General features: G+C 41.2%; 2 protein-coding genes across 3 annotated transcripts; both read right to left on the bottom strand.

Annotated features, from left to right (window-relative positions):
- Positions 1–385: 385 nt before the first annotated feature.
- LOC127791213 (transcription factor UNE10-like) lies at positions 386–10966 on the bottom strand. Of its 2 annotated transcripts, none has more exons than XM_052321067.1 (5): positions 10812–10966; positions 9610–9937; positions 8103–8189; positions 2137–2202; positions 386–2026 (listed from the first exon to the last, which is right to left on the bottom strand). In XM_052321067.1, coding segments are annotated over exons 1-5 (963 nt in total). In that variant the 5' UTR covers positions 10814–10966; the 3' UTR covers positions 386–1546. The 2 variants fall into 2 exon arrangements, with proteins under 2 accessions (XP_052177027.1, XP_052177026.1); XM_052321066.1 differs by having other exon boundaries at positions 10564–10941.
- Positions 10967–18823: 7857 nt separating this feature from the next.
- Positions 18824–19339, bottom strand: LOC127790941 (uncharacterized). Its single transcript, XM_052320675.1, has one exon. It carries the CDS (start codon positions 19337–19339, stop codon positions 18824–18826), a length of 516 nt encoding a protein of 171 aa, XP_052176635.1.
- Between the last annotated feature and the right edge of the window lie 235 nt (positions 19340–19574).

The following is a 19574-nucleotide window of genomic DNA, read 5'->3' as shown; positions in this document are numbered from 1 at the left end:
GAAGGATAACTTGAGGTTGGTATGGTTCCACACAGTAGCCCCTAGAGTGTGGGAATTATCAGAGTTGTGTGGCGCTTGGTGGGGGATGATTCTGCAAGGCCAAAAGGATTGATGCTTTCTTTACTGGTGGTTTTTGCTTAGGAAGCTTGTAGGGATTGTAACTTGATTAGAATAGTTTGGATGGCGTTGTTCATTTGGTTGAAGTTAGCTTCATGCTAGGTGATGACTTCTTGGACCTCATCGTGAAACTCTGCGTTTGATTTCCCACGGGTTGCCAAGACTGTGCTCTGATACTAAAAATGATGTGTGCACCAGACTAATTCTGAAGGAAAGTGAATAGTGAAAGAAAGTAGAAAAGAAAGAGAGAGAGAGAGAAAAAAAGATATGTGGGAAGGAAATTTGATTATTATTCTGCATAATTTCCAGTTATAGTGAGGAATAAATAGAATACCCACTTCTCCTAAAACAGTGAGGAAGTGGCCAAATTATTAGCTAGAAAATAGGAACTAAAGCAACAAATAGATAAGGCTCCGAACAAATAGATAAATAGAATAACCACTTCTCCTAAGATTAAATAATAAATAGAATAACCACTTCTCCTAAAATAGTGGCAAAGTGGCCAAATTATTAGCTAGAAAATAGGAACTAAAGCAACAAATAAATAAGGCCCCGAACAACTCGTGGACCAACTAATAGATTCCCTTTGACCAAGTCCAACCTCCTTGCACGCCCGCAACAATTGTAAGGTCCTCATCCCCCTTGAACATGGCTCCAAGGTAACAAAGTGCTACCTGCTGTCTGATTGATTGGTCGCCAGTAGATTGCTCTCATTTTGTTGCAAAGGTCGTTGTTCACAGACTGCAACTAACAATATTTAATTAGTACTGGCATGAATATATATAGTAATTTAAGCATATATATAAAACGCAAGGTAATATCAAATCATTTTCAATTGGTGTACCAAAATTAGTTCTCAATGGATGCATGGATAGACTTCAAAAGAGTCACATGTGGCCTGCTCTACTTCAACTTCCCCTATACATAGACGTGTTAAAAATAGTTATGGAAGACTCCCTTGGCTTATCACATAGTCTTTGCACTTTTAACACTTCTAAAGTTTATTAACAAAATAAGAACATTCTTGATATTTGAGAGATGACAGGACTTTTCATGACTCTTACCATTTTAACTACACTTTTTTTCTTATCATTATTTTATAGATTTTAAAAATTTTAGCATGATAAAAATATCGTTATTCTTTTCTTCTGTATGATAAATTAATTGAAATTCAATTATCTATCAATCTAATTTTTTATAGTTTGACGATAGTTTAATAATTTCCGAAGTATAAATATAAAGACAAAAAGATCAACAAACTATTATATTCTATCCAATATACTGCACAAAAAAGGAGGATAAAGGGATGGGGAATAAAATGTGAAGATGTTTACGTCATATTCATAAATTTATTATCAGGGGTGTCCATGTTATTTTATCAAATCTTAAGGGTTCTGTGTATAATCTATTTTATTTTTAAAAATAATTCCTAATTTGGAACATATATATAAGTTGAAGATGATTTCAGTTTGCCAACTCGAAAGCAATTAATGTGTATAATTTCACGTACTTGTGGTAGGAACGAGCAATAAGGATTCATGAAGGGTGTTGAGTTGTTGATAGTTGCATCCAGAGCTTTTCGAGGCTCGCCATGGTTGGGAATTGCCGGAGGCGCCGGCGCCGTTGTAGCATGAGCGCTGATCGAGGGCCGACAGACGAGTGGCGGCCGAGATGCAAAACGTGCCACGGTGCTCATGTTGAGCATCCCGAGCCCAATTCCTATTCCTATTCTCATTCTCATTCTCGCTAGCAGCGACATTTGAAGGTGTAGCTGCTGCATCTGAAGAAGAGGAGGCATCATCATCGTCGTCGTCATCTGGGACATGTTTCTGGCACTCATCATCTTAACTTGCGCTTGTAGTTGCTTCAAGTACTCAATTACCTCGTCCAGCATTGATACTTTATCAGCCTGCAAGTTCATGCATGGTCCAAATAAAACAACAAGAAACGTGTGTAAGTGAATGCATGCAATATGAGTAGTACGTAGCTAGCCTCAGACCAAGCCACCATCTTCTTTACCTTACTTGCATTTGGGACCAGCTTCTGCAGTGCTTTCATTCTCTGGTTTATCCTATCTCGACGCCTCTATACGAATCCATACAAAAATCTAATGTTATACAAGCATTATGATTATAAGGATATAAAAATAATTACATTAAATGGTAATAAGATATATATATATATATATATTGTTGTGTGGTGAAGCATCAAATGATGCCGTTTTGATGGAGGGTAAAGTCGGCAACCTTAGTAGCCAAAAATTGGGCGCCTGATGGATGGCCACTTGGCAACCATCAGCGGTCTCTGCTCTGCTTGACGCCTCTATTTTTGTTAATTGTGTTATACAATCCATCCTTGGCCAGCAATATTGCCTTTATTTGGATCCAATCTCAGTTTCTCAGATTCACTATATATTCTATAGTTCCTCAAGATTAGCAAAAGGAGAAAAATCAAAGAAAGAAGAGAGAAGAGGGCAGAGCAATCGACAGAAGGTCTCGGTGTGCAAGGGTTTTCATTCTCTTTCTGTGTTTACATTTTTTATGTAATCGCTGGTTCTTAGGGTATGTTTCTAATCTGTATTTGCGATTGAGAGGCTATTTTGTTAGAGAACCATTGATGTACAGTGAGTGTGAAAGTTGTATGTATTGAGGGTGTAACTTTTTCTCCAAATAGTGCAGTAAGCTCTTTTGTCGGAGCTCAACATGGATGTAGCCCAATTCTGGGGTGAACCACGATAAAAGTTTGTGTCTCCTTTTCTTTCCTTGTATGCTTGCATTTTATTATCTGTGTAAGTTGTGTGTTGCCTTCTGCTGGAAGTGTTTTTGGGTTCTGTGAATATTTGTGTTGCTGTGTTTGAGTCTTCCACTAGTTACAATAGTGGTATCAGAGCACGATTATATTAATCGTGTTCTAGGGTTTAAGTCAGAATTCGAGTTGTTTAATATTTTGGGGGAATCTGTTCTTTGCTCTATAAGTCAAACCAGTTCTCTAGGGTTTGCTAAGACTCATCGTCAATGGGTGTGTGCTGAGTGAGTCTAAATCTAGAGGTCTAGGTTACCTTCGTGCAAAGCGAAGATGGCATCCACCCGATTTGAAATCGAAATATTTGATGGAAAAAGGGATTTTGGTGGTTGGAAAAAGAAGATAAGGGTTCTACTCTCTCATTACAAAGTGCTTATAGCATTGGAACCAGAAGTTCAAAAATGGTCCATAAACCAGATTGCTTGAACTGAGGAAATAAGAAAGAAGGCTTACAATCTGATATTCGTCCATCTCGGTGATAGTGTTATCCGAAAGGTAGATGGTATGTCTAACCCTATTGATCTCTGAAATAAGCTTGATTCTTTGTTTGATGTTATAACTGCACCTAATCTTATAAATCTGAAAGGCATGTTGTTTAATTTTAAGATTGATACATTGAAATCAATGGATGGAAATATAGATGAATTTACTATATTAACTTTATTGTTAAGAGGTACTGACCAAGCAATAGGAGATACCAATGAGGAAATGATTTTATTGAATTTCTTTCCTGATGACTATGATGTTGTTAAACATGCTTTACGATATATTGGCATAGTTCCTAGTTTAGATCTTATAATCTTAGGTATTAAGGCTGGAGAACTTGAACTAAATTCATCAAAGAAGTTAGGAAATAATCTGTTTGAGAAAGCTAAAAATGATAAAAGAAGTCACATAGGTAATGCTGATCAATCTAATGGACTAAGGTATAAAGGAAAGAAGAAAGATAAGAAGGAAAAACAAAAACAAACTAAGTGGAAATGCTACCATTGTGGGAAAGAGGGACACATTAAAAAATATTGCTATGATTTTATTAGGAAACAAAAACAAGGGAGAAATGCAAATGTGAATGCAGGTAGTTCTAATTGTTTAGCTAAAGTGCTTACTGTCTCTAGTTCATCTGTTGAAAATGAATAGGTAATGGATTCAGACTGTTCTTTTCATATGTGCCCTAACAAAGAATGGTTTCAAAATTTTAACCATAAAGAAACTGGAACAGTTTATATAGGTAATAACCACTCATGTAGTGTTCTAGGTATTGGTGACATATCTTTAAAATTACATGATAACAAAACAAGGATTTTAACTGATGTAAGATATGTACCCAGTCTTAAAGGAAACTTGATCTCTCTTGGCACACTTGATGAGTTAGGTTTTTCATATAAAGCAGAAAATAGTTTCATGCATGTACTTAAGGGTGATGATCTAATCTTGTTTGGTACAAAATGGCTTGTATATTTTGAATGGCTGCTATCATCCTCTATTAATATGCATTCTGCTTGCACTGTTAATTCTGATGAGATAGATTTATGGCACTTGAGACTTGGTCACATAAGCTTGAAAGGTCTGTAGGCATTAAAAAACCAAAGTTATCTTGGGCAGGATCCTTGGATTTTTGTGAGCCATATATTCTGTCAAGAAACACAAGTTGAGTTTCCATCAAGGAACTTACCTGGCGAAGGTATGCCTAGAATACCTGGATGTTGATTTATGGGGGCCTTCCCAAGTTCCCTCCCATGGTAGTAACAGCTATTTCCTTTCCACTGTAGATGATTACACTAGAAAAGTTTGGATGTTCTACTAAAAACCAAGAATTAGACGTTAGAAAATTTAAAACTTGGAAGATTTTAATAGAAAACCAAACTGATAAGAAGGTTAAAGTATTAAGGACAAATAATGGATTGGAGTTTTGCAATAGAAAATTTGATGCATTTTGTAATTCATAGGGCATACTTAGGCATAAGAACGTAAGAAACACACCCTAACAAAATGAGGTGGTTGAAAGAATTAGTAGAACCCTAGTTGAAAAAGTAAGGTGTCTTCTATTTACCTTAGGTATGCCTAAATCCTTTTGGGGGAGGCTCTTTCCATTGCTTTCACTTAGTCAATAGAAGCCCTTCAACAGTGTTGAATTTTAAATGCCCTGGAGAAATATGGACTAGTAAGAAGGTAAATTTCAATTATCTAAGAGTTTTTGGTTGTGAGGCATATGCTCACCAATCTGAAGGTAAATTAGAACCCAGATCCAAAAAATGTGTGTTTGTTGGTTATCAAAAGGTACTAAGGGATATAGGTTATAGGATAGGCATTCAAGTGGAGTTGAGATAATCATTAGTAGAGATGTCATATTCAATGAATCCAAATTCCCTTGTAAGTTAACAAACACAGTAGAACCTAATGTGGGCAGAAACTTAGATGATCATGCTATTTTAGGAGATACTCAGAATCAAGTGGAGCAACCAGCTGTAGGAAATGACCAGCTAAGTGCTCCAACCACACTTGAACCAAATTTGGAAGGTGTTACATCTCTTATTGATCATACCTCTGATCACAATTCTGATCATGAGGAATAAACAGATGACCTTGAGATTGAGGAGGAACAAGCTAATGATTCCCAACAAGATCTTAGTGACTATCAACTAGCCTGGGATAGGAGCAGAAAGGTGGTAAGACCACCCTCTAGGTATGCTTATTTGGATTTAGTGTACTATGCATTGGTTGCAGGAAATGAATTGAGGGACAATGAGCCTTCCACATATGAGGAGGCTGTCAACTCTCAAGACAGTGGCAGATGGTAGCAAGCCATGGATGAGGAAATAATCTTTCTTGTTGCAAATAGAACATGGGAACTGATTCCCAAGCTAGAGAATCAAAAATTAATTCAGTGTAAGTAGTTGTACAAGCTAAAGGAAGGCATGTCTCCCTCTGAGTCAATTAAATACAAAGCAAGATTAGTTGCTAAGAGTTTCACTCAAAGAAAGGGTATAGACTATAATAAAATATTTTCACCAGTTGTCAAGTTTAAAACTATCTGTTTAATGCTTGCTGTTACTGTGCATTTTTATCTATAACTTGAACAACTAGATGTTAAAACTGCCTTCCTGCATGGTGACCTAGATGAACAAATATATTGGTACAACTTGTTGGATACCTCGATTCAATTAAAACTCAACATGTTTGTTTATTAAATAAATTTTTGTATGGCCTAAACAATCTCCTAAACAATGGTACAAAAAATTTGACCATTTTATAACAAGAATTAGTTTGGAGTCAATATGATAACTGCTTCTATTTTACACTATCAGATATTCCTATTTATTTGTTGCTATATGTAGATGATATCTTGTTAATTAGCAAATCTAAGTCCAAAATCAGTGAATTAAAATCTATGTTAAATACGAAATTTGACATGAAGAACTTAGGGTATGTTAAGAAAATTTTAGGAATGAAAATAGAGAGGGATAAAAGCAGTTTTAGTTTAAAAATACATCAACATGATTACTTGTTAAAGGCAGTACAAAGATTTGGTATGAATAAATGTAAACCTGTAACGGTCTCCTTAGCTAGACATTTTCTTCTATCAAAGTCATAGTGCCCCACTTTTAATTCTAAAATCATTAAGATGGAAAATATACCATATGCAAATGCAATTAGAACCATTATGTATTCAATGATTAGTACTAGGCCAGACCTTGCTTATTCAATTTCTTTGCTAAGTAGATTTATGTCAAATTCTGAGAAACCTCATTGGGATGCCTTGAAATACTTGTTAAGATACATTAATGGTTCTGTTAATATTAGCTTATGTTATAAAAGAAGATATGATACACTTGATCTTGTAAGATTTGTAGATTCAGATTTTGCAGGGGATAAAGATTCCAGAAAATCCACTATAGCATTCTTTTTTACCCTGGGAGGAAATTGCATCAACTAGAAGTCACAATTGCAATCTCTGATTGCGTTGTCTTCCACTAAGGTAGAGTACGTGGCTATCACAAATGCCTTCAAAGAAGCCATATGGCTTCAAGGCCTCCTAAATGAAATTCATTTGCTCCAAAGCAAAGTGGTGGTATTCTTAGATAGTCAAAGTGCTATCCATCTCTGTAAAAATCCTGTGTATCATTAAAGGACTAAGCATGTGATGTTAAGTATCACTTTGTTCAAGAACTGGTGTCAACCGAAATTGTGAATATCAAGAAGGTATCAACTGAGGATAATCCAGTTGATATAAGGACCAAGGCTCTGACTGCAGCCAAGTTCAAGCACTACTTGGGCTTATTGCATGTCGAAGTTGGTTAATCTAACAACTGACATGAGCTATGATGGTGGGAATTGTAACATATTGCATTATTTCTGGGGAATGGGTTCACCCTACGCGCTTGATGCTTCAAGGTGGAGATTGTTGTGTGTGGTGAAGCATCAAACAATGTCATTTTGATGGAAGGTAAACTCGGTAACCTCAGTAGCCAAAAATTGGGTGCCTAATGGATGGCCACTTGGCAACCATCAGCGACTTTTGCTCTGCTTGACGCCCCTTGATTGTCCTTTGGCCCTTTCTGTTAATTGTGTTATACAATTCATCCTTGGCAGTCGATACTGCCTTTATTTGGATCCAATCTCAACCGCTCAGATTCACTATATATTCTACAGTTCCTCGAGATTGGCAAAAGAAGAAAAATTGAAGAAAGAAGAGAGGCGAGGGTAGAGCGATCAGCAGAAGGTCTTGGTGAGTAAGGGTGTTTTCATTCTCTCTCTATGTTTATATTTTTTGTGTAATCGCTAGTTCATAGGGTTTGCTTCTAATCTGTATTTGTGATTGAGAGGCTACTTTGTTAAAAAAACCACTGATATATAGTGAGTGTGAAAGTTGTATGTATTAAGGGTGTAGCTTTTTCTTCAAATAGTATAGTGAGCTCTTCTTATTAGAGCTCAATGTGGATGTAGCTCTATTCTGAACCACAGTAAAAGTTTATCTCCTTTTCTTTCCTTGTATGCTTGCGTTTTATTATTTGTGTAAGTTGTGTGTTGCATTCTGTCGGAAGTGTTTTTGAATTCTGTGAATATTTGTGTTGTTGTGTCTGAGTCTTCCGTTCATTACAACACACACATATATATATATATATCAAATTTAGTTAAAATTAAGAAATTCATGCGCATTGAGACAAGAAGGTGCACATATGTACCCTTATTGCAGCAGCTCGGCCTCGCCGTTTGGAGTGAGAGCGGCCTATGATCTCTCCTTTGGTTTCTCCTTCATCTTCTAGGTTTTCCTGTTCATGTTTATATATATAATAATAGACATAATTACTACTACAATTAATTAACGAGTGAATTAATATAAAAAGCCGGCCATGTCTTACCATAAGATCATTAATGTTAATGTTGAAAGTAAAAATAACATAAAATTAAGATTCTTAAAGTTACCATTTATAAGATGATCAGTTTTGGATGAAATGAATACATTAAAGCCTTTTTGACGAATAATTCTAATTGAAGACAAAAGATGGTACAAATTTGAAATAAAATTAAAAGTTTGGCTCTAGTTTTGAAAGAAGTTAAAGGTTTAGTACATAATTAAAAATATAGTAAAAGGTGGGTGTTTTTGGTAATTAAACCTTTAATATGTGAATTTTTCTAACTAGTGCCTTAAGTGCCTTTAATACACATCATTTTCAGTATTTAAACACTCTTATTAATTAGTAAAATATTTTAAAATACCATATATTTATTATCAATTAATAAGAGTGTTTAAATACTGAAAAATAAAATGCACTAAATTCAGTCTAACAAGTATCAGCCAAAGCCTTAATATATTATATAAATATACCTTTAATTAATATGTTGGCAACATCTACGTCTAGACATATTAAATATTAAAAATTAATTACTAAATATTAATTTTTACCAAAATCTAACTAAATTTAATAAATTCCAATTAAATTTAAAAACTTGTTACATTCCTCAAACTTTCTCCCTACATATAACACAAATTCATTGTGACTCTTTTGGATGGTGCATTCAATGCATTTTTTATATTTTGTGTGTCAAATGTGTACTCCAACTCCATGGTGGTTGCTGAATGTTAAGGTGTGACCAAAATGGGGACATGACACCTCAATGTCTTAAATGCTCACCTACCCTAATAATTAATTATAATATCCCCTCTCCAAATTTATAAACCTAGTATCTAAAATATCAATAATAATATAGAATGTGACATCATTTTAGATCATTGTTACTTTTATAATAAGAAATTATTTACAAGGGTAAGTTTTATTAATAATGATAAAATAATTTTGCGATTGAAGAGTTATGGGGTTCGAGTAACAAAAAAATAAATAAAAATTGATTAAAATTGCATATAAAAATAATGTTTTGGGATCTGACTGTGTAGGAACCCCTCTTACTTGCATAATTTCTAAAATTGGTTTGACTCGTGAGGCATATTAGAAAAGGAAAATGAAGAAGCAGAAGATATCAACATTATCTTGTGTGAGACACACTTTAATCATGTTTGCTCAAACTACTATGTTTTTTTTAATTTTCTTTTTTTATATATGTTGATATTGCTATATATATATATATATATTCTATAATTAGAGTTAAGAGTTAGAGTGCTTCTATGATATTACCACGTTAGTTGGGAGTTGCAAAGCAATAAGAATATAATGTTTGAGCAGCATGTTTTACCGATCCACCATGGCAAGCTGAATCCTCCTCAGTGATTCTCGTCTTGAAGCTCAGAGCTGAGGAATGGAAACAAGTACTGTTTTCTGTCTGTTGATCGGACTCCGGTCTAGCCCTCTTCTTTGTGAGGCTCGAGCTCGAGGTTGAGCGCACGACCTCCGAGGTGGTGCCCCACTTTCCCGTGGAACTCATGCCAGGCGGAGCTTGGGTTTGTTGAGCTTGCAGTGCTAGATTTGGGATTCCACTGTGCCATGTGGCTTGATTGACAGTGGAGTCCAGTGTGTCGCCCACTCCCAGCCCATGCATAGCCTCTGCAACTCTCCAATTGGACCTGAGTTTCATGTACTGCATGCGTGAGTGGAACAATAAATATATCCCAAGCAATTTGCAAAGAGGATATCACCAAGGGCGAGAAAATATTCAATGCAAAGAAGATAGTTATTATTGGAAATTGTCATATATTTAGATCTTGAATACATGGTAATTGTTGGTTAATTTTGATATTAAGGTTGAATACACGGTAAAGAGAGAGAAATTAAGGTTGCCTGTGGATCTATTTATTATTATTAACTTGTAAGGTCGAATAGAGATGGAAATAATGATTGCATGGAATGGAAAAAAGAAGAAAAAAGGACACCGACAGAAATACTTACTACAACAAGTTCAAGGAGAAGAAAGAACCAAGTACAAGAAAAGTGAATGAATTGACAATTAAAAAGGTAATTTGGCAATCGTTGAAGGGGAAAAAAAAAAAAGAGGGAACATATATAGTTGGATCTAGAAAATCCTAATCATATCAAGGTAAATAGAAGAGTGGAAGAAGAGATTACAGAAGAAATATGTAAATTTGTAGAAGACAGATGAACAAAATAGTGTTAAAACCGGGTGGGAAACTGAAGAATTAATAATGTCCTCTCTAGCGCGAGAAGAAGAAGAAGAAGAGTAAGAAAGTATTACATCGGGACAAGAGGAGTGGAACTGTGGTTGTGAAGCAGCTGGCCCTGCACGTGGAAGGGTCTGTTTCCCTCTCCTTCATCTTCTTCTTGTCTTTGTTGCCTCAAATTCCATTTGGGTATCATACAATGACTTAGCATCTCTCTCTCTCTCTCTCCAAGTTAAGAGTAACTCGGGATTGAGTTTAGAGTCTAGCGAGAGAGAAAGAGAGAAGAAGAAGAAGAAGAAGAAGAAGAAGAAGAAAGTATTACATGGGGACAAGAGGAGTGGAACAGTGGTTGTAAAGCAGCTGGCCCTGCACGTGGAAGGGTCTGTTTCCCTCTCCATCTTCTTCTTGTCTTTGTTGCCTCAAATTCTATTTGGGTATCATTCAATGACTTATCTCTCTCTCTCTCTCTCTCTCTCCAAGTTAAGAGGAACTCAGGATTGAGTTTGGATTCTCTGCTATCGTGGTGTCTTCTGGTCCCCTCATTTGGAGGTTGCATTTGGTATAATAAATATCATACTCAAAACATGTGGTAGCCAGATTTACTTAAAAAAGAAAAAAACATGTGGACATGTGGTAGCAAAGGAGAGTTATCATAGGGATTGGATAGGATTTGGCTTTCTCGTGCTATATGAAAATGACAAATCTTAATTCTATTTATTCAAAGTCACCAAAACCTAATGTTGAGCCACACCCAAGTGAGCACTTTCCTATTTTGGAACATGTCTTCATAATTGATGGGCTTTTTCTTTTTATCATCATAATCCTGTTTCTATGCTTTCAGGGATATCCGAACAGACGCTCAAAGAGATAACAATCTTACTTTTATTGATTCAGAGTCACCAAAGTAATAATTTTTCTATTTGAAACTGATGATACTGGACCGATCACCGAGGTCTATCTCGAACCAAGTACCTGCAGGAGGCGGGGCTGTAATCCCCCGGGAGAACTCCGACGCTCAAGTCAGTAGAAGAAATATGCCCAAAATGGAAATTGAACTAGGAGTTAGATGATCCGTACCTGTAGAAGTCGACCTCTATTTAAAGATGAGGTAAAGCACACTCTGAAGAGATAAGATAACTTCTGAACCGGACGTTGGAGAAAATCTCGGTTGACTGAGTCAACCTCGTTCAAAATCAAATATGAGATGAATGATAAAGATATAGGTGACACGTGGCACTTTCTTGAGGCAGGCACGTGGCGGCACCATATTGGGGATCTCCAAGGGTAGTATAGTATTTTTGCCCTTAGTAAAATATTCCCTCATCACTTGCCCCCCCTACTCCTTGAGCTACGAGGGAGAAGAGCTTGAGCAGCTGAAGGAGTAGTCCTCTCAGCTTTCTTGAAAAAAGAGGTTTTACAAAAAAGATAAATGAATAAGATTAAAGAGCTCTATTATTGGCTATTGTTGGCTCGTTTCCCAACTAAAAATCCCATCACCACTCCCCATGGCCCTCCAAGAATTCTATAAAAAGGGGGGTGGGGATGGTCCCCTCCTCACAAACACTATTGGAGTGGAAACATACTTGGGAGTGTAGTGAAAAGGTAAGAGATCTTTTATCTTCCTCTTCTCTTTTTTTATTTTATTTATCTGCTTTTTCATTTCAGTTTTTTTTTTTTTAAATACGCTTTCTCATTTGCGTGGCCGAGACCAGAGGTCTCGGCCACGTTTGGAGCAGGCTGCGCGCGCCGAGGCCGCGTTGGCCGAGCCCTCGCGCCTCGGCCGCGCGGGCGCGCAGCTTGCCCGTGCGCGCGGGCCGAGGCCACGCTGGCCGAGCCCTCGCGCCTCGGCCGCGCCGGCCGAGTCCTCGCGCCTCGGCCGCGAGAGGGACTCCCTGCCCCCCCTTTTTTTTTTAAAAGGCCATTGGTCTCGACCTTGAGACCTCTTTTCCCCTTATCTCTCTCTCTTTTTTTTTTTTTTTGTGCAGGATTCTCACAGGGTTCGAGAGATTCTAAGTGGTGCCTTCAAGTTCATCAAGGGACAGACCGGCTCCCTCTTAAGGGTTCTCTCGTGCGTTTTTCTTCCATCCTTGGAATTCTTCTCATCAGCCGGTATTCCTTTGCCTCCCTTCTCTTATTTTTTGTGGCTTTTTCTTGTCTCTCTTCCCATGTCACATTGCTTTGGTAAGTCAATCTCCATGGCCTCCTCTAGCAACTCAGATGGGAATAGCTCGGACTCTTCCAGCTCTTCTAGCTCCTCTTCCCAGTCTGGTAGGCAAATAGGAGACGCTGGGACCTCTCGGCCTCGTCCTCATGCCCTATCTTTTGATAATGATACTGACACAGAGTTAGAGCTCCACCATAATGGTCTCCCTGATGACCTAACCCTTGCCTATTCTTCCTTTTCCGAGGATGAGGTCTCCGGACTCGCCTGGAAATATCATCTCCCCATTAAGGGCTATTGGTATTCTACACCCTCTAACCTTAGAGCCCATCAATCCCCTCCGGGGGGTTTAACCATCTATGAAACCTCTCTTGAAGCAGGGTGTCGGTTCCCTTTCGAAAGCACCCTTGCCGAGATCTTTCGACTCGTAGGGTTATCTCCCTCTCAACTAGTGCCCAACGGGTGGAGGAACTTAGTATCTTTCATTATATGTTGTCGAGGGAGAGGTATTGTCCCCAAATTAAGCTAAACTCTTTTTAAAATTATTTCGCCTCGTATGTGTTGATAAGTCCGAGTTTTGCTATTCTTTCATGGCATACCCTGGCTGTAAGTTTCTCGTAGACATCCTGTCCTCCTTAAAAGGTTGGAAAAATCGGTATTTTTTTATGGGATCCGGCTCCGCTACTATGGGTGTGCCCACCGCCTGGCGTCGGCCTTCCCGTAAGAATTTCCCTCTTGAAATGACCCCTTTAGAGAGGAGGGACGCCGAGCTTTTGATGGGTTTGGAGCACGTCAGTACCGCCAGGTTGATTAACTAATAAACCCTGTTTCTCGGGGGTCTATGTCGATACCCCTGCCCAGCAGCCGACACTCCCTTAGGTTGTTTTTTCCCCCCCTCTCGCTCCGCTTCTTGTTTCTAATTTCTGCTTGCTTCCTTATTCTGACATTTGATCTTATTTTGCTTTGCAGCCAAGATAATTGATGATGCGGAGCTGTGGGGGACCGACAAACAGGCTGCTGAAGAGGCCTAACGGGCCCGGAAGAATGCCAAGAGGCATACCCGAGACTCCAGGCTCCCACCTCGGCACAAGAAATCAAAAGCCTCCGGGTCCCACTCTTCTCTGCCCTACACCGAAACAGGAGGCTCTCAAGGCACCGAGCCCCTCTCTGACATGCTTGAAGAAGAGGCGCCTATTCCCGCCAGGGCTCTTCACCGACCCAACTAGAATGTCCAAGAGACAGACCACAGCAGCGAAGCTCGGGTGGCGACTCAGCTTATTCAGGGCCTTCCCACTCGGGCAGACATGGAGGGGGTCGTCGACCTGACTTCGGAGACCTTGGAGTCTTGCTACGGCCAGGGCTTGGTTCAGGTTAGCCCTTCGGACTTTTAATATAGAGAACTCTCGTCCCCTATATTCTAACTTTGTGCTATTTGAACAAAGTATTGTCGCTCATAACGAGCTCCAAAGGCGAATGGCGAGAAATTCACAAAGGATGTTGGAGATGGATAATGCCCTTGCCGACTGCCATAGGACCATCGAGCAGCAGGACGAGGATCTGAGGGCTCAACATCAACGAAACGAGGAGCTTGAGGGACGCCTTCAGGGGCTCGAGATTAGCCACCATGCCCTGGAGGAAGAGTTAGGACGGACTCGGGAGCGCAACCGGGAGCTTGAAGAGAAGTATGCAAACCCCACCCAACTCCCTGAGGTGAGAGAATTTATTAGACATGAGCTGCAAGGGGTATGGAAGAGAGGTTTTACTCGCTGTACGGAGAAGGTGCAAAGAGCCTATCTTGACCTCAGTTTTGCTGCCGTCAGGTCCATGGAAGATTTGATCGCCGAGCTCAGCCGAGCATCATCCTCCCAAGCCCCAGCAAACGAATCCGAGGAGTCCAAAGAAGAAGAAACCTAGTTGTTGGTTGCATGTATCTTCTTTCCCCAAGTTTGGGTTATATTGGACTTCTGATCTTTCATTGAATAAAAATGCTTCGTAGTTAGGTCTTTTTTGTAATAGTTTGAGCCAAGTGATCTCTGTTACCTGATTTCTCGCCCCTCTATTTTGCTTTTATTTTAGGGGTGGTCCCCTTGGGGCCATATCTGACCCTTGACTCTTCCTTTTTATTAGGGGTGGTCCCCCGAGGCCATATTTGACCCGTGACTTTTCCTTTTTATTAGGGGTGGTCCCCTGAGGCCATATTTGACCCGTGACTCTTCCTTTTTATTAGGGGTGGTCTCTTGAGGCCATATTTGACCCTTTGTTCTTGCTAACTCCAGTGGGGATGAAAGGACTCAAAAAATTCCATTTGAAGGCCACTGAGTTCGGGGAAGGGAAAACCTTTCCTTCCTTTTTGCCTCTTGCCCCCTCTTCTTATTATTTTTTATATTCCGTAGGACAGTCTGCACATATAAAAAGAACAATAATGAGGTTTTATTGAGAAACATACATAGCTTCAAGATCCTTGGGGGTAACCCATTATTGATAAAATTTCCTCAAGTTCTGAATATTCCACGCATTCTTTATTGGAGTGCCGTCCATAGTTCCAAGCCGGTATGCCTGAGGGTCTCAATAACCCGATAGGGGCCTTCCCAAGTCGGCGACAACTTGTTGGAGTCTCGGGGGTTGCTCACACTCGCTCGTCGAAGGACTAGATCGCCAGGTAGAAAACTCCGAGCTTTCACCCTTCAATTATAGTACCTCTCAATTCGCTGATTATAAACCGCTTGGCGGACCCTTGCTTCGTCCCGAAGCTCCTCCACTATATCTAAATTATTCCTCAAGGCTTGTTCATTGGATTCTGGATCAAAATGCTCCACCCTAAAAGTTAGGATCCCGATCTCTACCGGAATAAGGGCCTTTGAGCCGTAACATAAGTTGAATGGGGTCTCTTCGGTGGACCCCCTCCTCGTGGTTCGGTAAGACCAAAAGATGCTCGGTAACTCGTCCACCCAACTTCCATCTACCTTGTCCACCCGGGCTTTTAATCCATGGAGCATAGTCCTATTAGCAAGCTCAATCTGTCCGTTAGCCTGTGGATGAGCTACTGAGGTGAAGTGCTGCTTGATCCCCAATTCTTGACACCATTCCTTGATCGTTCGATCTGTGAATTGGGTCCCATTATCTGAAACAATCACCCGCGGGATCCCGAACAGACAAACCAGGTTCTTCCATAAAAATTGCTTCACTTTTCGCGCAGTGATTGAGGCCAGGGGCTCGGCCTCTATCCATTTGGAGAAGTAATCTATTGCCGCGATCAAGAATTTTACTTGACTTGCGGCAGGCGGGAACGGACCCAGAATATCAATCCCCCATTGGGCGAAGGGACACGGCTGAACCAGGTGGGTAAGCATGGCGCTAGGAACATGAATTAGGTTGTAGACCCATTGGCATCTTTCACATTTCTTGACCAGCTACTCTGCATCAGACACCATAGTTGGCCAGTAGTACCCTTGTCGAAGGGCTTTCTGATAAAGAGTTCGGGCTCCTATGTGACTCCCACATATTCCCTCATGGATCTCTCTTAAAACATAGTCAGCCTCACGTGGCTTTACGCACTTCAAGAGTGGTTGAGTGAAGGATCTTTTGTACAACTCTTCGTTGATTAGTATAAATTTTTGGGCCCTCATTTTTAGCTCTCGGGCCTTTAAGTCACTCTCTGGTAGCTTTCCATCCTTCAAATAACTAACAAAAGGGTCCATCCAACTTGGCTCTAGATCGAGACATAGCTGCTCCACCATCTCATCAATGCTTCTTTGAGGTAATGTCTCGATAAGAATCTGTCTAGAATTGGTTGGAAAAGAGGCCGATGCGATTCGGGACAAAGTGTCTGCTTCCATATTCTGGGATCGAGGCACATGCTCAATCTTTACAGATTGAAAACGACTCATCAGTTCCTGAACGAAAACCAAATATTTGGACATGTGGTCCTCCCTAGCCTTGTAATCTCCCTTCACCTGCTGAACAACAAGGTTAGAATCAGATTGTATGTTGAGATGCTTCGCCCCAAGCTGTGCTGCGAGCCTCAACCCAGCTATGAGGGCCTCGTACTCTGCCTCATTGTTAGACACCCGAAACTCAAAATGCAGAGCGTATAACCAGGACTGACCCTCAGGGCTCTTTATCATTAGTCCAGCTCCTCCGCCCCTAGAGTTTGAGCTGCCATCCACTGCCAACATCCATGGTCCTAGGCTGTCTTCTAGAGGTCTGCCAAGACCAAATCCTTCGGCGATGAAATCAGCTAAGGCCTGGGCCTTAATAGCTGACCGAGGTCGATACTCTATGTCGAATGCTGTTAACTCCATTGACCACTTCAACATTCTCCCTGAGAGCTCTGGCTTCCCCAAAATCTGCCTTAGAGGCTGGTCAGTAAGCACGATGATAGAATGCACTTGGAAGTAGGGTCGTAACTTTCTCGTTGAGACAACCAGGGCAAATGCTAATTTCTCCATGGGGGAATACCGAGCCTCTGCCACAGACAATCGTTTGCTCGTGTAGTATACTGGCCTCTGCCTCTTATTCTCTTCACGCACCAGTACCGAGCTCACTGCCTCTTCTGCCACAGCCAAGTAGAGGTATAGAGGCTCACCCATCTTTGGCTTAGTAAGGACTGGCGGTGAGGCTAGACATTCCTTGAGCTCGTTGAAAGCCTCCTGGCACCCAACGTCCCAGACAAAATCTTTGGTCCTGGATAGGGCTTTGAAAAAAGGGAGGCCCTTTTCTGCCGATCGGGAGAGAAATCTCCCTAGAGCCGCTATTCTTCCAGTGAGTTGCTGGACCTCCTTAATGCTTCTCGGGGTCGGCATGTCTAGTATCGCTTTAATCTTCTCGGGATTCACCTCTATCCCACGATGATGCACGATATACCCAAGGAACTTTCCTGCAGAGACACCAAAAGCGCATTTAGAAGGATTAAGTTTCAATTGGAACCTGCGCAAGGTTTTGAAGCACTCTTCTAGATCTGTCGGATGCTCCTCTGCCAGCAGGCTCTTCACTAGCATATCATCCACGTAGGCTTCCATGTTGCGACCCAATTGGTCCTGAAAGAGCCTATTCACGAGCCGTTGGTATGTAGCCCCTACATTTTTTAAGCCAAAAGGCATAACAGTATAGCAATAAGTGCCCCGATCAGTGACGAATGCTGTCTTCTCCTGATCTTCTTTATGCAACGGGATCTGATGGTATCCCTGAAAAGCATCTAGGAAACTCATGAGGTGGCATCCGGCCGTGCCATCAATTAGGGCATCGATCCGGGGAAGTGGGTAACTATCTTTTGGACAAGCCTTGTTGAGGTCAGTGAAATCAATACATAACCTCCACTTACCTTCCCCCTTAGGAACCAAAACCACATTGGTGAGCCATTCGGGATAATCGACCTCCCGAATATATCGTGCCGCCATTAGTTTTTCCACCTCGGCCTCTATGGCCCTTGCCCTATCTGGGGCGAAATTTCTCTTCTTTTGTATGACAGGTCGGTACCCCCGCTTTACTCCCAAACAGTGCGTCATTACTGCTGGGTCTATGCCTGGAATGTCGTGGACTGACCATGCGAAAATATCTGCATATTGGCAAAGAAGGGATACAATCCGGGTCCAAATAGGGTCTTTCAATTGGGCGCTTACCCTCACGCATCTATCGACTATGTCCGAGTCCAATGGTACCTCTATAAGCTCATCCACTGGCTCAACAGTCTTTGGGTCTTCTGGGCCTTCTAGTAAAAAACTGACAGTGGCGGGAGGGGAAATCCCGACCTCCCCCACAGTAGGGCTCCGTCTCCGTCTTGAATCCTCTTGCGGCTCTAACTGCTCCTGCACAACACCCTTAGCTGTGCTGATGGATGCCATGTAACATTCCCGGGCAGACCTTAGGTCTCCTCTGACTTCTCCAACCCCCGCCGCAGTGGGGAACTTAAGCACCATGTGATAAGTACTCGGCACAGCCCGCAGAGCATTTAGCCCCGATCTTCCGAGGATCAAATTGTAGGCCGAGGGGACATCCGCTACCAAAATGTCTAACATGACCTGGGCAAACTGAGAACCCTTTCCAAGAGTCAACAAGAGCTGGAAGACACCATCCGCATATACCACTTCCCCGTCGAATCCAATCAAGGGGACACGAGTGGGCTTCAACTGTTCCATTTCGTATCCCATGCCTAAAAAGGCTTGTCGATATAAAACTTAAGAAGAGCTCCCCGGGTCCACGAGAATCCGCCAAAGCTCCCATTTTCCCAATTTTGTGGTGATGACTAGCGGATCATTAGAAACCGGATATCCGGGCAAGTCGTCATCGGTAAAGGAGATAACATCCCCTGATCGAGCCCTTTTGACTCCCGGACGTCGATGCAGATCAGAACTCTCCCCCGACTCCTTGCCTGGCACCACCCTAGCCGCTAAAGTATGAAAAATCAACTGTTGCGGAGGACTCCCATCCCCGAGGCGATTCTCTCTTCGGGGCGGGGTTCTGGTTCTGCGTCGTTCCTGAGATCTACCGCGCCTGCGAGGGGGGCTCCTTGATCCCCTTCGTTCACCCCTTTGTGGTTCTGTATCCTTAGCTACAAACCTCCTCAGGAAACCTCGATTGATGAGCTCCTGGATCTCTTCTTTAAGTTGATGGCACTCCTCCGTGTCATGTCCATGATCTCGATGGAATTGACAATACTTGTCTTTACTCCGCTTGTTAGCCGGGGCTTTCATGGGTCTCGGTTTTTTTGAGTAATCCTTATTCTCGATTGTGGCCAGGATCTCAGCCCGAGGAGTATTAAGCAGGGTGAACCTGACTGGACTCCATCGAGGGACCAACCTCTCCCCCCGTCAGCCCGATTTATCTTCAAGCTTTTGCTCTCGGTTCTGACTTCTCTTCTCTTTCTTATCTAAGTATTCACTTCTCTTGACCCACATCACCTCCTCGGCATTAATGTACTTGGTGGCT

The sequence above is a fragment of the Diospyros lotus genome, chromosome 14, assembly GCF_014633365.1.
Source record: "Diospyros lotus cultivar Yz01 chromosome 14, ASM1463336v1, whole genome shotgun sequence".
NCBI lineage: Eukaryota > Viridiplantae > Streptophyta > Magnoliopsida > Ericales > Ebenaceae > Diospyros > Diospyros lotus.
This window is presented reverse-complemented; position numbering and strand designations above follow the sequence as displayed.